The sequence below is a fragment of the Nannobrachium achirus genome (genome assembly GCF_963921795.1).
Source record: "Nannobrachium achirus genome assembly, chromosome: 20".
NCBI classification, from domain to species: domain Eukaryota; kingdom Metazoa; phylum Chordata; class Actinopteri; order Myctophiformes; family Myctophidae; genus Nannobrachium; species Nannobrachium achirus.
Window position 1 is genome coordinate 34,857,198 of NC_137827.1, and position 15,517 is coordinate 34,872,714.

Sequence of the window (15,517 nt, forward strand, 5' to 3'; positions counted from 1 at the left end):
GTGTTGGTGGCTGCCACAGCAGTTACCGGCGATGCCGGTCCAACTGCCAGCGACGAAGTGTGACTGCCGGTCTAACTGGAGGTCTGTGCGGCGGCTGCCGGTCCTACTGCCGCGACTGTCAGTCTAACTGCTGTTCCACAGCAGGTACCGGTGCCAGAGAATGCATTCGCTCCTTCTGGTAATTTCAATGCAGAAAACATGAGGGCAGATGCAGATGAAGGGTATTAGAGAAGTTGGAGGTTCAAAATATTTATTCAAAAAAGTCAAAACAATCTGGTGTCTTTCTCTTCTCTACTCGCACAAAAAGACTACAGATTTCCCCCCTTCAGTCAATCACTTACAAAGTGGTGATACGGAAGGAAATGTCTTGTTGTTTGTTATTCAAATAAATCCATGTCATTAATGCAAGAAAAGTGAGCAAGATGATCAATTACAATTCCTGTATACAGGCACATGCAATAAATGTCTGCAAATGGTATGGTTAAAGAAAAACATAGCAATTGTAAACCAGAAAATCCACACCACCGCATAACTGTATTTTATTGAAAAGAGTCAATGGTGTTCATTGGGTGCAGTGTGACCAAATGGGGGCTGTTCCTTTGAGATGTTCTGCCAAGCCACTGGTGTAGATATCTGAGTTTCTTCTTAAGTGAAAAACATGATAAATGAGATTTAATAAGTAGACTGACTTCCTCTTTTTATGATCCCCATGTTTATATTCTATGTTGTGGGCCGTTGTACATGTCCATCCGATGGGTTGGCTGACCATTACCTCAAGATCTGCATAGTGCTCTTCGTATTATGTTCTCCTCATTTGACTGTTGCTTATGTCAGTTTCAGGTGCACCCATGTAACCATGTACACGCGGCATGTCATGTTCCCACCACTATTCTTAAAAGTGGGGGATCTTGTGCGCCATCCCCTTGTTCCTTCACAGCTTAGCACTTCCATCACTTTTCTCATCTGTCTTCAAGAACTTATTGAGGCTTCTTTTTTTAAATCTTTGAACGTTGTTCCATGCTGATGAGGGATAGCCTTCTACTGTAGACATATTTCCTCTTAAATCCCACACTCCTCCAGCACACTATATCTTGTTGTGCATACAACCTCGACTCATTATACTAGAGATCTTGCGTCGACTCCTCTCTGGAATGTAAATTTTCTTGGTGTTTTCTTTGCAGACATGTTGGGTTCCCCTTGGGTTTCTTTGCATTTCTTAAGTGATTTTGAGTTGCTCTTCCAATGGTTTCTTCTTCCTTCTTCGGAACAGACTCCATATTGTTGATTTTGGTATATACAAAGGGTTCTTCAGTGTCTCTCTTTTCATCCTCACAATTATACTTTTCAATTGCGGATGTTACTTTCACTTTCAGCTCAAGCACCAGAATTTACCAGCAACTTCAGAAGGCTACTCTACTCCAGCATCATAGGCAAGACAAATGACTAAAAGTGTAATTTCGACCAACACACCACAAAAACAAATGATAATTATCTCCTTATTTATGCCACTGACAGACATTGATATTATGATTGCCTAAATTTGGAATCAAATGATTAACACTCCCAGAGACTACGACTACCAGATATTAAACTGTGCAGGGTTTTCTCAAATTTTAGACTGAATTTATATCATGGTGTACCAGAATCCACAATTTACAATTTAAAACACAAGTTGTTTCTCTCTTTTAGGTTTAAAAATGTGAATGGTAGCAAAATACTATTGATGGGTTGGATGGGTAAAAGATCTAGTTTGAAGCCATCTGGTTGCAGATGGTCCTGTACAACTTTATAAGGAGGTACTCTATCTTTAAGTAGCACCTCAAGCTCCCATCATTTTCTTCACCATGTAACCAGGCATGCTGTAGAGGAAAATAGCCAAAATAGCCAGAAACAGGAGTGCGGTGACTATCTTGATGGTCAGCCATTTGTACTGATTGCAGATCAAATGTTTTATGGCCTTGAGTGGAGTGAGGAACCACAGAAGACTGGTGTCTGGGCGGCTGGTGGAACAGGAACACAAAGGTTAACAATATTGATTTTGATTCTGATTACATACAGGGGCGTCACACCAAATTCTGGGCCCTGGGTACAAGGATTCACTGCGGGCCCCCCAAGAATGTTAACTATTGAAAAATAGCAGATATACAAGCTCACAGCGCGGCCGCGCTGCGAGCTTGTATATCTGCTATTTTTGAAAAATCGTGGAAATGGGTGCAAGGAACCTATGTCAAGGACCCCCAAGATGATATGTATTTGGCCACGGACCCCGATCTCAAAATATTTAGTTCCAGGGACCCCCAGAAGCAGAATTTGAGTTAGAAATGTTCGCTTAAAAAATACATAATATTTTCAAAGATTTTCACAACTTTTCAAAAATAGCAGATCTACAAGCTCGCAGCGCGGCACTCGGTGCCGCGCTGTGAGCTTGTATATCTGCTATTTTTCAATAGATAAAGTTATTAGGGCCCCTACACCTTGGGCCCCAGTAACTCAGTCCCACTTTCCTACCCCTTGTGACACCCCTGATTACATATACAGTATAAACTATATACATACAGTATTGCTTTGGAAATGTTGTCTATGCAAATGTAATCTTGTTATGTAGAAGGCAAGAAAGAAAAATAAATACATTCTGGAAACTTCAAAAGATACTTTGGATTAGTAGCCTACGTAAAAGACAGAGAAACAGCAACTTACCATGTAAAGTAGGAAGATCGTAGGTAAAAGTCCAGAAGTTGTTGTAGGTTGTAAGAAATTCTAATTGAAGTCTTTCAGATTTATTACATTTAGTTTAATTTAATTCTGTTTAGAAAAAGCAGTTTATGTTTATTTATTTTAATACCTTTGGTAGAGACTTTAAGATATTTGTTATGTTTATAATTAATTCAGTTTATTTAATTAATTATGTTATTTTAGGGTTTAGGGTATATTGCATTTGGAGTTGAATTCCTTGATAACAAACACTCTGCAACTGGACTTGATGAAAGAGCATAAAAGCATACAGTAGCATATGGAGGAATGTGTGCAAAGAAACAGTATGTGCACTCTGGGGTGTGTTTGTCTATGTCCATGTATATCCGTAAGTATAACTTTGGAGCGGAGTTTAAAAAGAAGAATTAATTAGTGCAAACAATGCCTTTTGAAAATTGATAGTCGGAAAGAATGAATATTGTAAAAGGTGGAGACGGTGAGGAGAATGTAATGGGAGAACGTCCGACATACTTAGGTTTCTCCAGCTGGTCTGGCTCGTTGCGTCCGTCACCGGCTGGACTCTTTTCGGCTTCCTCCCCTGTCAACAGGTGCAGCTCTGCTTCCACCTTTCCCTGTAAAAGCCATTGCTTAATTCAATGCATTTATAGTGCAGAGTGCACTAAACTAGTGCTACCAGGGAGTATAGGTTCCGCTCCTCTTGGAACATTATTTCAAAGTCTCAATAGTCCGACACGTTAGGGTAGAGTGAAGTTAGGGTTAAGGTTAGTGTTAGGCTTATAACGGACCATTGACAATTGGGCACAATGGACTCTCGGGATTAGCCTGGCGGGCCATCCCTCATACTGAGTTCACTCATTCCTCCTTCCCACAGTATGAGGTCTGGACTTCAACAGATAGGCACCGAGTATGAGAAGTTAGCCCCGATCATTTTCTGATCGGGGCCAATCAGTGACTGCGTTTCAACTGCTGTCCGCACAACAAGTGAAAAGCTTCCCCTGATTGGTCCATGTGATGTAGATGCTTGCTGCAGCATTTTCAAAACAACATGGCTGCCCTCGATGCAACAAGTGTAACAGTTAATGCTGAAACAATAAAACAAGCAATAAGTGAAGTTATTGCAGAGTTGGAATCAATTACAACAATTAAAAAGGAACAGGAGTATGCACTAGCAGAGTTCATCGGCCGAAAAGATGTGTTTGTTTGCCGTTCTTCCGACTGGCTGAGAGTCAAGCAACGCTGATTGGTTAGAGGAGTCTGTCTGTCAAGGCAAGTACTCCCGCCCACTTTTCAAGCTGCCTATCCACAAGTTTCCCCGGGAGTTTACTGGAGACTATCGGGACCAAACTTCCGGGTTTAACAGCAGACATACAAGCTCACGTCGCGTCGCAGATGCAACCCGTTGTGAGCTTGTAAATCGGCGGTGGAAGCTCGGTGCAGACGTCTGCGCAATGCACTATGGGGCGTTGGAAACTCGTGGATAGCCCAAAGTCCAGACTTATGGGAAGGAACAAGTGAGTGAATGCACAGTATGAGGCTGGCTGGCCAGGCTATCTCGGGATCGTGTGTCAACAAGCAAGATGGAGATATACAGTAAATAGAGAATAAAAAGTTCTGAATTGTGGGATATAAAGTAGCAATTGTGAGAAAAACATTTTACTTTCAATCAGTGACAGAAATGGGAGTTCAATCAGCAGCAATAGGCCTACTGAAAATAGCCTTTGTATTCAACCATATTTGTTTGGTTCTTGTAACAGTTTAATCTAGTTGTTTCCTGATAGTCTGGCATTAATTAATAATTATACAGTATGGTTGCACAATACATCCTGTCAGGGGTCTTCATTTGTGAAACTGTTACAAACAATTTGGTAAAACCATGACCAGGAGTTTGTTGGAATGTTATTGAGAGAGAATTTACCGTGAGTTCAAATTCATCATTTTCATCTCTGGCCACAAAAGGCCACCAGCCTTTGATCCTCTTCTGTTTGAAGATGGAGACCATGGGCATGTCTCCTTCATTGGTCACCATGTCCAGGGTGCACTGCTTCGGAGTCTTAGCACCACGGGGGAATCGGTTCAGGTCCAGTTCAATCGCACCTACAAAAACAAAACAAAACACTAATTTAATTATTCTATGGAATCTTTATAGGAGATAAATATAACATAAATACCACTGTGACTCTTTTTTTTCCCTTTTTTTTTCTTTTTTTTTTAATGTTTTTTATCCCACGTTTTTTGCAACCCATTTTTCTCACCCGGTGACTACCTAACCTGTAGTCCTGGTTTCCGCTCTCCCCCTGCCGCGCCAGGGGACATTGGGCAGCACCCGGCTGGCTAGGGGGAGGTAGTATAGAAACCAGGTCTACTACATGTTTTTGTGTGAGGGCCTATGCCCAAGGAGACACGGGGAGAACATGCAAACTCACCACAGAGAGGCCCTATCGCCAACCCCACCTAGGGTGTGGGTGCTGATGACGCGGGTGGAGGAACACGCCCCCAGCGCCCACAGCTTCCCCCGGCGGGAATCGAACCCAGGACCTTCTAACTGTGAGGCGAAGTGCTAACCACTGCACCACCGTGCCCCTACTGTGACTCTTTTTGACAGAAAATAACACAAGCTAATTTCCAAAAACACAATATTAAACAAATTAAATAATTAACTGAAATGTGTAATTTAAAAAACCACAGGTTCAAGATACCTAAACAGATACACTGCTATACATTAATTTCATAATAGTGAATCATTAATAACCAATGGACCACAGCACCTAAGAAGTCATCAGCAGAGAAATGGTCAGCGTCCCACACTTGTAGGTTGAGACGGGCTGGGATCTTGTACTCGGTCTCATCCCACGCAAACATGGACTCCTTTTTGGAGATGACGATCTTCTCCTCAGCCATGAGGTAGTCGAAGGGGTAGACGAAGCGCCAGTTGAAGTTACCCTCTCCTGTGATGGAGTGGTAGTGGACGTCTGTGTCTTGTTTGTCCTCCTGCTGCCCTTTCACCCAACTGTTGAAGTTTGTGAGGTGGTAGAAAGATGTTTTAGGTGTAGATGATTATTGTGTCAAAATCACAGAGAATTTGCCTATGCTACGCAATCAGTCACTCAATCTCCATGGTTACTCTTCTAGATGTTATTATTTGCCATATATCTCCCTCAGCTGAAATAGCCAACACAAAGTTTTCTTATAAATCTATGCAGGCACACAAATGACTCTTCAATAATGTGAATTCCTGATATCACAATATTCCCCTGACAATGTGCAAGTTTTGACTAATGCATTAGTGTCCATGACAATCATATCTAAGCATCATTACACTGTATTTGGTGACATAATATTGTGTTGTGTTGTCGTCGCTTTCTATTCGGCCCACATCTTTAGTCTGTTAGCGTTAGATGTACCTATTCCACTGCTTTGTGTCAAAGTCGTGAACCCATCAATTATGCTGTATTCCAGATCATAGAGTAGAGACTATTTACCCTCGCACAAAGATGTCACTTGACTTCTCGCCAGTGAAGATGTCATCATCCTCAAGAACAACCTCGTCTGTGTTCCAGATGATCACTCTCAGCTCAAACCTGGAAACAGGGAAAAAGGAATAGTCATGCAAACAACATAGGACAGATTATTCGTTAATGACATGAGTGGTCGTGAAACCGATAACGAAAGTAAAAACTGTGGAAACACAAACAATATTATTGGCCTGATATATGTGCAAACAACTTTCAGCCTTGATCTTAGCCTGCTTGAAATACCAGATAGATAGGGTTTACCACATCAGTACATTTCAGGTACATTTCGAATCCCAGAGTTACCATTTGTGGCATTCATATACTGTATAAGTGACGTCACCCCAAACAAGCATCAAAGCAGGACAAAAGTAATCTATAGCTTCACCCAAGACTAAATGGAGAACGCACTTCTTTGGTTTCCTGGGTGAAATGTCAAGTGCCGGTCCAGGAGCGGTAACATCTTTAGGGAACATGTCCACCCACATCTCAATTCTCCCCTACAAGCAACAAGAAAAACACTTGTTAAACATGCAAACACACTTATTTAGTCAAAAATGAATACATTAATGGGGTGTCGTCGTTAACTTGAATTACATACTTGTTCAAGCCCAGGTTTATCTGGATGGAGGAGTGGTCTAGTCTCCACGTGTTCTGGGATCAGTTTGCATCCCACCTTTGGGATGTGCTCCCAGTGCTTCAAGGCGGTGAGGGCCAGGTGCTCGTCTGTCTGCTTCTTCAGACCTGATAAACACCAAATTTTGAGCACAGACTTAAATTGGATCTGTGTTCAGAGTATTTTGGAGAAAAGTTAAAGTTGTCACCTCTGATAACCATTTTTTGGGGAGGCCTTTGCTTGAAACGCTTAAATCCAATGTCAGCCACACTTAAAGGCTATTTACAGACCTAGTTAATGTAAACAAGATGGGGTCTAATAACCTCGTACTTCTTATGGGCAGTCGTGACGTGAGTCATCTATGACATATTTCTAAGTTAGGCAAGGTGGAAAATTAAACTGCATTGACTGCAATTATAGAATTTTAGTCATACTGTGGCATTTTCAACAAAGGGTTTTTTCACAATAACCTACAGATGAATATGTTTTTCTGACTTCTCTAAAGACAATTCTTTGTGTTGCAAGTTTCGCAAGTGTGCCCCTGCCACTCGCACGAGAATTATGCAGACGAAAAGGATACTACCAGTAAGACTCCCTAATCGGGAGATAAGCATCTCAGTCTGCAAAAAGCAACCTCATGGTTGGCAGGTGAGAAATAAGGGGCGGAGGTTGTGGTTTGCCATCCAAGGAGTGTGTGTGCAAAGTTTGGCATGGATAAGGGCAACGGTGCCGGAGATAAGAGTAGGTCCAAAAGTGTGACAGATGGAGGGACTGACTGACTGACAGACAGCCGGTGGAGGTTTTAATAGAACTTGCGACCTGACGGTCGCAAAAATGAATGGTACACTACACAATTGGACTTTAAAGTTAAATATTTCAAAAATATAAAACATATGTGAACTTCATTGGCAAACTTGCAACGTGCACAAGAAATTGGCACTGATTGGTCCATCAGTTTGTAAAATTAGCCCCGGACATAGACTGACAGACAGACTCACAGACAGTCCCATTTCTAGACGGCTCGCCTCCAACAGAGCCACACCATAAAACGGAATATTAACTTTGCATGTATTCTGTTTCATCGAATGGAAACCGATAGCAATGAATGCAATGCATACCATTTTCATCCTCTATCTCAGTGGGAGCCATGAAGACCCGGTTGGCCATCTTCACCCTTCCTCCTGGGCCATAGTGAGGCCCGTCCACCTTGCCATCCTTACATAGCTTAGCCAGGATCTGTGTGGGCTTCAGAGGGTCCCGCCAGATGTTGTAACCATGACTGTAGAAATAAACAAAAGCAGTGAGAGTCAACCACTTAAGCATTGGTTTACACTTCGTTGTATGACAACAAAAAAAAACACAATTTGTCACGTTGCAAGTAACACAATGTGAGGTTGTAGATTTGCTATTCTTGCTATTTTTTGAATAATTGTGAAAACCTTTGAAAATGTTTTGAAATGAATCCACAAAACCTATACAGTGTATGGATCTCACGGATCTGGGCCAAATTGTATTGGCAAATACTTCCTATGGTTTGTTTAATCATAGTCAGGTAAAGACGAATGACTGACTTTCAGTGACTGACGCATCTCAATTGTACAGCAAAGAGCAACCATCTATTATTCAAACAAACCCAAAGACTGATTTGCAAACATTGTAGGCTACTAATTGATCCCTATCTTGAATACCATGCCACAGTGAAATCGTTATGTGATTCTTACATGGAGTAGCTCTGTGAAAGACCACATATGGGCCTGTGCTTGCTGTAGTAGCGGTTCTCAAGGTCGAGTTTCGTTTCTCCAATGAGATCGTCTGTCCCCACCAGGTCCCAGTCATAAATTGACACTGTTAGTGTGGAATCCATCGGGAATGTGGCCTCAATGTCAAATGATCTGATGGGAGGGGGAAAAGGGGTCAACTTATGTTGCTTTTTCGCAGTAAAATCCTTAGAGTTAATTTAACTCTCAAAGTGTAACCAAATGGACCCACACACAATGAGGTACTGTCAGAAATGCAGATTTTCCCTACTTACTTGCCAAACAGTGGGTTCAGTTGTTTCGAGAGGTAGTTCTCCTTGTCTTTGATCTCTGTCTTTCCCAGTTTGATTGCAATGTATGGGTCAGCTTTCCCATTTATGTCTGCTGGATGCAGATCAGTGGCCTGTCAAAAGGAAATAAAATGCGTATTGACACATGTGGAGCTTGGCCCATTTGATTATTGTTATGCACTGTGTAAAAATCTGAATGATTTATATTGCCAGGTATGTTTGTTTGCACTCTTTGAGGGAGGAATGTGTCTCTTTGAGGTTGGTGCATTTCACTTAATGACAATATTAAGAACTATTTATGCAGTAAGTTCTCAAAAAATATATTCAAAACATAAAAATAAAGATAGAAATTATCAATAACCGTGTGTCCTTGTGTTATAAACTAAGAAACACAATGTACTTACATTTGCAAAGATTAGAATTCGGTACAGTGTAGACTAGAGCAGTGGTTCTCAAACTTTTTTAAGCCGTGACCCCCAAAATAAACATATTTGAATTGGGGACCCCACCCTGATAAGCACTTAGGTATAACATTTAATGTGACTCGGTTCCACAGATAAATATTGTGAAAATAGCAGATCTACATGCTCACAACGCCTCGCACTGTGAGGCATTGTGAGCATGTAGATCGGCTATTTTCATAATGTTCGCCTCTTTCTTACTTAATATTTGACAGTTTGGTCAGTTTGGTATTAAAACGGTCTTGAAAGTCCTTAAATTGTCACTTTATAAATGTGCAGATACCTGTATACACTTATGTAGGTTTGTTTACCGTTGAGTGAAACATTTTTTTATATTAAGCTAATCATCTGGGGACCCCACAAAATAATTTGGGGACCGACCACAAGTTTGAGAACCACTGGACTAGAGCATAAAACAGGGACGTGCTGGGCCCCTGATTCAGCCCGGGAAAAAGAGTTGTAGAGGCCCTCATTGCACGCTATAGAGAGAGATCTCTCTCTATAGCGCTGCTGCTACTCAAAGATTTGCCATTTCAGATCATGACAAGTGACAAGCCAGTGGGCCAATTACATGAATCAGGCCTATATTTAGTTGTTGTTGGGTGGAAACCGTGTATGTCCAAAACCGTTTGTTTTGTGTTTATCATTTAAAAAATGATTTAAACTAGTGAAAACAGCCGATCTACAAGCACACAACGAGGCGTTGTGTGCTTGTAGATCTGCTGTTTTCACTACTTTTGTGCAAACAGTTTAATTTTTACTTTTGTGCAAACAGTTTAATTTTTCCTAAAGGCCCGGCCTGGACCGGCAGAGAATGAACCGGGCCGTTCGGGAGTTGTCCCGCTTTCCCCAATGGCCAGCACGTCCCTGGCATAAAACCTACCCTGATGACGTAGACGCGGACGATGACATTGACTGCTTCGTTGCTAGGGATGTTCTGGAACATCCCCATCCCGCTGTCATATCCTATCTCCCTGGATATATCATCTGACACTTTGTACAGGCACATTGAGCCCTGAGACATACAACCAAAGACATACAAACAGGTAAAGAGTTACGTCTATTTTGGAAAGATATTTAAAAACGTACAGAAGAAACAGTGTGTTTACAATCGTTTCTCTGCCTTATAGTGTATGAAATATGTTTTCAATCAACAGTGCCATCATGTTTATAATCGTAGCTATCACTTCTTTAAAATATTTTTGGAAAATGTCTTCAAATGCAACTTCAATCTCATTCAACGTGTACTGACTGACTTACTGAATATGATGTAATATATTGTAGCAAGTTATATGTACAAACAACTCAGTGTACTGCAGTACACTGAGTTGTGACATGACGGACAGACGGAGGGACTGACGGAGGGACTGACTAACTGACAGACAGCCGGTGGAGGTTTTAATAGAACTTGCGACCTGACGGTCGCAAAAATGAATGTACCACTCTGTCCATTCTTACTTTAAACTTTCCGATAATCCTGTCCTCATCGGTCATGTTATGATCCTCATCCTCCCCTCCCTTTCCCCTGAACAGGGGGAAGGTGTGGAGCCAGTCCTCAAAGTTATCGTATTCACTCTCCAGTTCCTTGGGATACACCTTTCACACACAAAAGAGAAAAAGAAAGTCGAGAAGACAGTTTCATGTGGTCTATCAGCTTCTGGCTATTACAAAATACTTTCAAGTCAGTCACCTAATAGAGAGGGAAAAACAATTTCAAAAACTTGGGGTCAGAGTGGAAAAGCACGATTGCCCTTGAACTTGAACCCGGACATGTAGGGAGGAGATGTTATAATGTGGTGCCAAACCATGTAATGCATTGTTTTAAAAACGAATCATTTCTATAGGCCTATTTAAGTGAACAGAGGCCAGTATATCAGTCCCTCTTCGTACTGCAAGTCAGGAGCCTCGCAACTGCATTTTGGAATAACTGCTGTCAGTATAGAGATGACTGCTTGTGACTAACATGACTATCCCATGTAAAGGGAATAACAGTAATCAATGCAGGAGGAAAGGAAGGCTTGTAAAACAATCTCCATATACTTATCCAAATCCAGCTGGTACTGACAAATATTTGAGAAACAAAATTCAGAGAGGTGCCGAGTACATTCCGTGTCATACCTTCAGCTCATCGATCTTTGGCCTCTTCTTCTCTGGGTCCACTGCCTTCTTCTTTTTCCCCCTTTTCTTGGTGCCTTTTACACGAGATTCATCAGGATTGATCTCTGAGTACAGGTTAGCATTGAGGGCGGCGGGACGGGAGGACGGTGACGACGACGACGACAACGACGAGGGGAGGAGGAGGAGGAGGAAGAGGAAGAGGAAGAAGGAGAGGAGGCGATGGAGTGGGGAACAAAGGAAGGGGGCAGAGCACTCAGGACATGAATTCCACATGAAAGTTGCCAAACCAACTGTCTACCATACAGTATAGCCTACTATATAGTATTGGTCAGTAGGAGCACTAGGATATGTACTTGCCAGGGAGACCCCTTAGAGTGCTCCACGCACGCGCACACACGTGCACACACGCACGCACGCACGCACGCACGCACGCACGCACACGCACACACACACACACACACACACACACACACACACACACACACACACACACACACACACACCAAATGACAACTTTCATGGCAGGCATATGGCTAATATATGCATCTTAGATGGAGAATGGGAGCTCCCCAATTGGGGAATCAGGACTCATGTCATTTTACACAGACACAGTCTTGGCACCATGACTTGCAGGGGACCGGGGTACACATGGGTACTGTATGTAGGAAATGCAAGCAAACACATGCAACAGTTTGATCTGAAGGCGCTGGGACAGTGCAGACCTGAGTAAACAGTAGTTGCAAATACCTGTGGTTTGTTTATCTAACAATGGTGTGCGTTTTAGTACATGGGATAATACAAAGATTCTATACTTTTGGGCAATCAATCATGTACTATAATACACAAATGGCAGGATTCAAGAGACTATATGAATTGTTCTCATGGAATGAATCGCATATTAACTTCTACCATCTATTTGCAGCTGTTATCTTACCCAGGTCTTACAAATGCACATGAAAGTACATGAAGAATTAAAATTTGAAGTTGAAATGTGACGGCCTTGTCTGGTTTTACCTCCATCTGCGATGTCCATGTCCTCCTTCTCCTCTACGTCCGACATAGTTGCCTCTTGTGCTTTCAGTATCTGTAGAAACAGACAGTCATATTAACTTTACTTATATTACCAGTAAGACTCCCTAATTGGGAGATAAGTGACTGTCAGATTGCATACACAAACTCTAGAAGGCAATGGTAGCCAGTTAGGAGGGAATATGGGAAATGGGACAGATCCATGTTGATGACATGACTTTAGAGATACTGTGTACCGCTTTGCGTGATTTTAGGGCAAAATCTGTAGGAGCAGTGTCCAAAAATGTGTTTTGCAAAAATCAGCCTCATGGTGGAGGTTTTGATAGTAACTATTAAGAAGAACTCTTGCAAACTCTCAGATCTACCCAGGTGTTTGGGAACAGGCATGATGTTTGGAGGAATACAAGAACGCTCGCCGCGAAGCACATCGCCCCGGGTCAAATCCGGTGACCTCGGAACGGTCGCCACCAGGTATTCCTAAATCTAACCTCAGTAACTATGCCTAAACCAAACCTTATTCCTAAACGTAACCTCAGTAAAACTATGCCTAACCCTAACCTTTTTCCTAACCTTAACGAACCTGAAAGAACTGTTGGGGGCGAGCAGAAAATAAATGGGGCTGACTGCGTTTTGGGGCAAGCGTTCCAGTTACCATTTGAATTCAAGGTAAAAGTGAATTAATACACACAAGAAGGTTGAAAATTGAATTGTAAAAACAATATGCTTAGCCATAATTTTATATTTTTAAAGACCTTTTTAAGATTTCTTTATGTTCATCGGATTCATACAGCGGTTGTGTAAATTCAATGGTAACAAACGGAAACGGCACTACATCAAACCATCTCTCACCTCTGTTAGAGTTTCAATGGAGGCAAAGTATTTGGACCACCAATCCAACGTGCTCTCATCAAGTTCATCTTCCTCCGTTTCCTCAAGACCCTTCTTTCTCTTCTTCTTTTTCCCCCCCTTTTCATCATCCTTTTATACAAACAATGTGTAAGAGCTTGTTAAGATGTACAATTGTGAAGAAACACATTGAAAACAAATAATAAATCCTGAGAATGTTAAATTAACACTTAGGATGTTACAGTGTAACAACTATTCATTGCTACGGCTTCTCTACATGTTAGCAGTATAGCAAGACAAACTCTTGCTTACTCCCCTTGCAAGACTTTCATATTTTTGAAATGTCTTAAATTGTTATTTTGTATTTATCTTTTCACTCAAGATAATCAAAGGCACTTTAACTCTTACCTCCACTTTGATCACAGCATCTGCAGACTGAAAAGAAAACACATGAATGTTTTTATTCAATGGTATTTGTGCAATTCTGAAGAGCTTAGATCCAGTGTATATGTCACTTATTTTGTTGTTCATTCATCCATTCATCCATTCATTCAGCCAACTTAGCTGACTTGGTTGTAACGTACAGAGTCTAGCTTGACCACAGTTTCCATCTTCTTAACTTTGTCCTCTTGTTCGATGCTGACCACTATAATTTCATCTAAAAGATGGAAGAGAAGAATGGCTCTTGTTAAATCACATCTGTAACTATAACTATACCTATACCCATGCTCACAAAATGATGAATGAAACTAAACAAAGAACAAAACATCCAACACATCACATAAATATAAGACTATGTATTTTGATTCTCTTAAGTACCAGCTCTTATGCCTTAACTTTCTGTCCATACTGTCTCCGAGCAGCAAACTTTTCGTCTGAGAATTCCGACTTTCCCGACCTCAGCTTTCCGAACTCTAATTCGGGGTAATGCTTTTCAGAAGATGCGAGTGACGTCATTTTGTACTTGAATCGGACCTTTCAGACGAAAAGTCCGGTGGTCTGAGACAGTATGGACAGGCACTTCATCTTTAAAGAGGTGGTGCCATGATTCCCCCCCCCCTATAAAACATGATTATCAGGTATTATGATTATACTAGGAGGAAGATTTTTTCCAAAAAAGTATACAGAAAGAGTTAGAATTGGGTTTTTATGTGGACACACCCCCAGTTCATTAAGTATGCATGGATGGCATGGTGGGTGGTGACCCAGCTGATATAGCCACACCCCACAGTGTTGGGTGAATGGTAAATAGGGGAGGAGTTGATTCTGTGATGTCATCTTATCTGTGTTTTTTAACTGACACTTTTCAACACAAGGTGGCAGCCTCCAAGAGAAAACAAACAAATACTAAGAGAATAATCATTTCTAAAGAAAAACACATAAGGGGGTCTAATGAAGTACTTTCAACCTCCTAGACACATGAAAAACAGAAAAAGTACAAAACTATGGCACCACCTCTTTAAGTACCAGATCTTAAATGAAATGTGGCCTAAGTCTGGAGTAAGTAACTTGCTGATTAAGAAATATCATATATATGATATATAATATCATATTTTGGTTCGGTTTTTTCGGTTTTCTGAAAGATCTTTAGAAAGAATTGACGTGGGCGAAATATTTTATCAAGGTGACGATTCATTTCTATGGTAGTATATAGCATGGCTGGAGCTTTAGTTGGTTACCTGTGGTGTTCCAGTTGTTGGTCTGCTTGTCTTGTGGTTTGTAGATGAACTTGCGCAGGTTGGTGACAGCGGTGTTGCCCACCAGGGTGTAGCGCCCAAAGGCCCTGCAGTCCACCACTCTGATGTTCAGTGGGGGATGGAGCAGCTCATTCTCAGGCAAGTCCTGACAAGGAAAATGACCCAGAGGTAAGAATAGCATTTGGAATTGGATTTTTATTTGATCTGAGGTGCAATGCTTTGTTGTTTACGGGTACACTATATTGTGTATCGTTATGAAAATAGCAGATATACAAGCTCACAGTGTGGCACCGAGTGCCGCGCTGCGAGCTTGTAGATCTGTATTTTTGAAAAATCGTGAAAATTCGAATTTTGACCAGATTCTATACGTGTCTTTTGAATCCTTCTAAGATTTTTTTGAAAAACCTATGTTTCTATGTCAGCAATCTGGCCAGCCATCGTCAAAGAAAAGGTAATTTTCACTTAACTGGAGCTCAGTTAGT

The 15,517-nt window shown here is 41.5% G+C and overlaps 1 protein-coding gene across 1 annotated transcript in view; it reads right to left on the reverse strand.

The window, feature by feature from the left end:
• LOC308305524 (otoferlin) overlaps positions 1–15,517 on the reverse strand; it is a gene marked incomplete at its 3' end in the record, with an annotated part of 37,738 nt that overhangs the window by 8,543 nt on the left and 13,678 nt on the right. The window contains exons 23-39 of the mRNA XM_080750321.1: positions 15,018–15,180; positions 13,923–13,996; positions 13,747–13,773; positions 13,342–13,470; positions 12,478–12,547; positions 11,464–11,567; positions 10,804–10,941; positions 10,229–10,360; positions 8,870–8,997; positions 8,559–8,729; positions 7,956–8,116; positions 6,823–6,965; positions 6,633–6,721; positions 6,192–6,290; positions 5,478–5,719; positions 4,628–4,806; positions 3,223–3,323 (exon numbers count right to left, since the gene is read on the reverse strand). Coding sequence (XP_080606447.1) covers positions 3,223–3,323; positions 4,628–4,806; positions 5,478–5,719; positions 6,192–6,290; positions 6,633–6,721; positions 6,823–6,965; positions 7,956–8,116; positions 8,559–8,729; positions 8,870–8,997; positions 10,229–10,360; positions 10,804–10,941; positions 11,464–11,567; positions 12,478–12,547; positions 13,342–13,470; positions 13,747–13,773; positions 13,923–13,996; positions 15,018–15,180 — 2,150 coding nt within the window. The remainder of the gene's footprint in view (positions 1–3,222; positions 3,324–4,627; positions 4,807–5,477; positions 5,720–6,191; positions 6,291–6,632; positions 6,722–6,822; positions 6,966–7,955; positions 8,117–8,558; positions 8,730–8,869; positions 8,998–10,228; positions 10,361–10,803; positions 10,942–11,463; positions 11,568–12,477; positions 12,548–13,341; positions 13,471–13,746; positions 13,774–13,922; positions 13,997–15,017; positions 15,181–15,517) is intronic.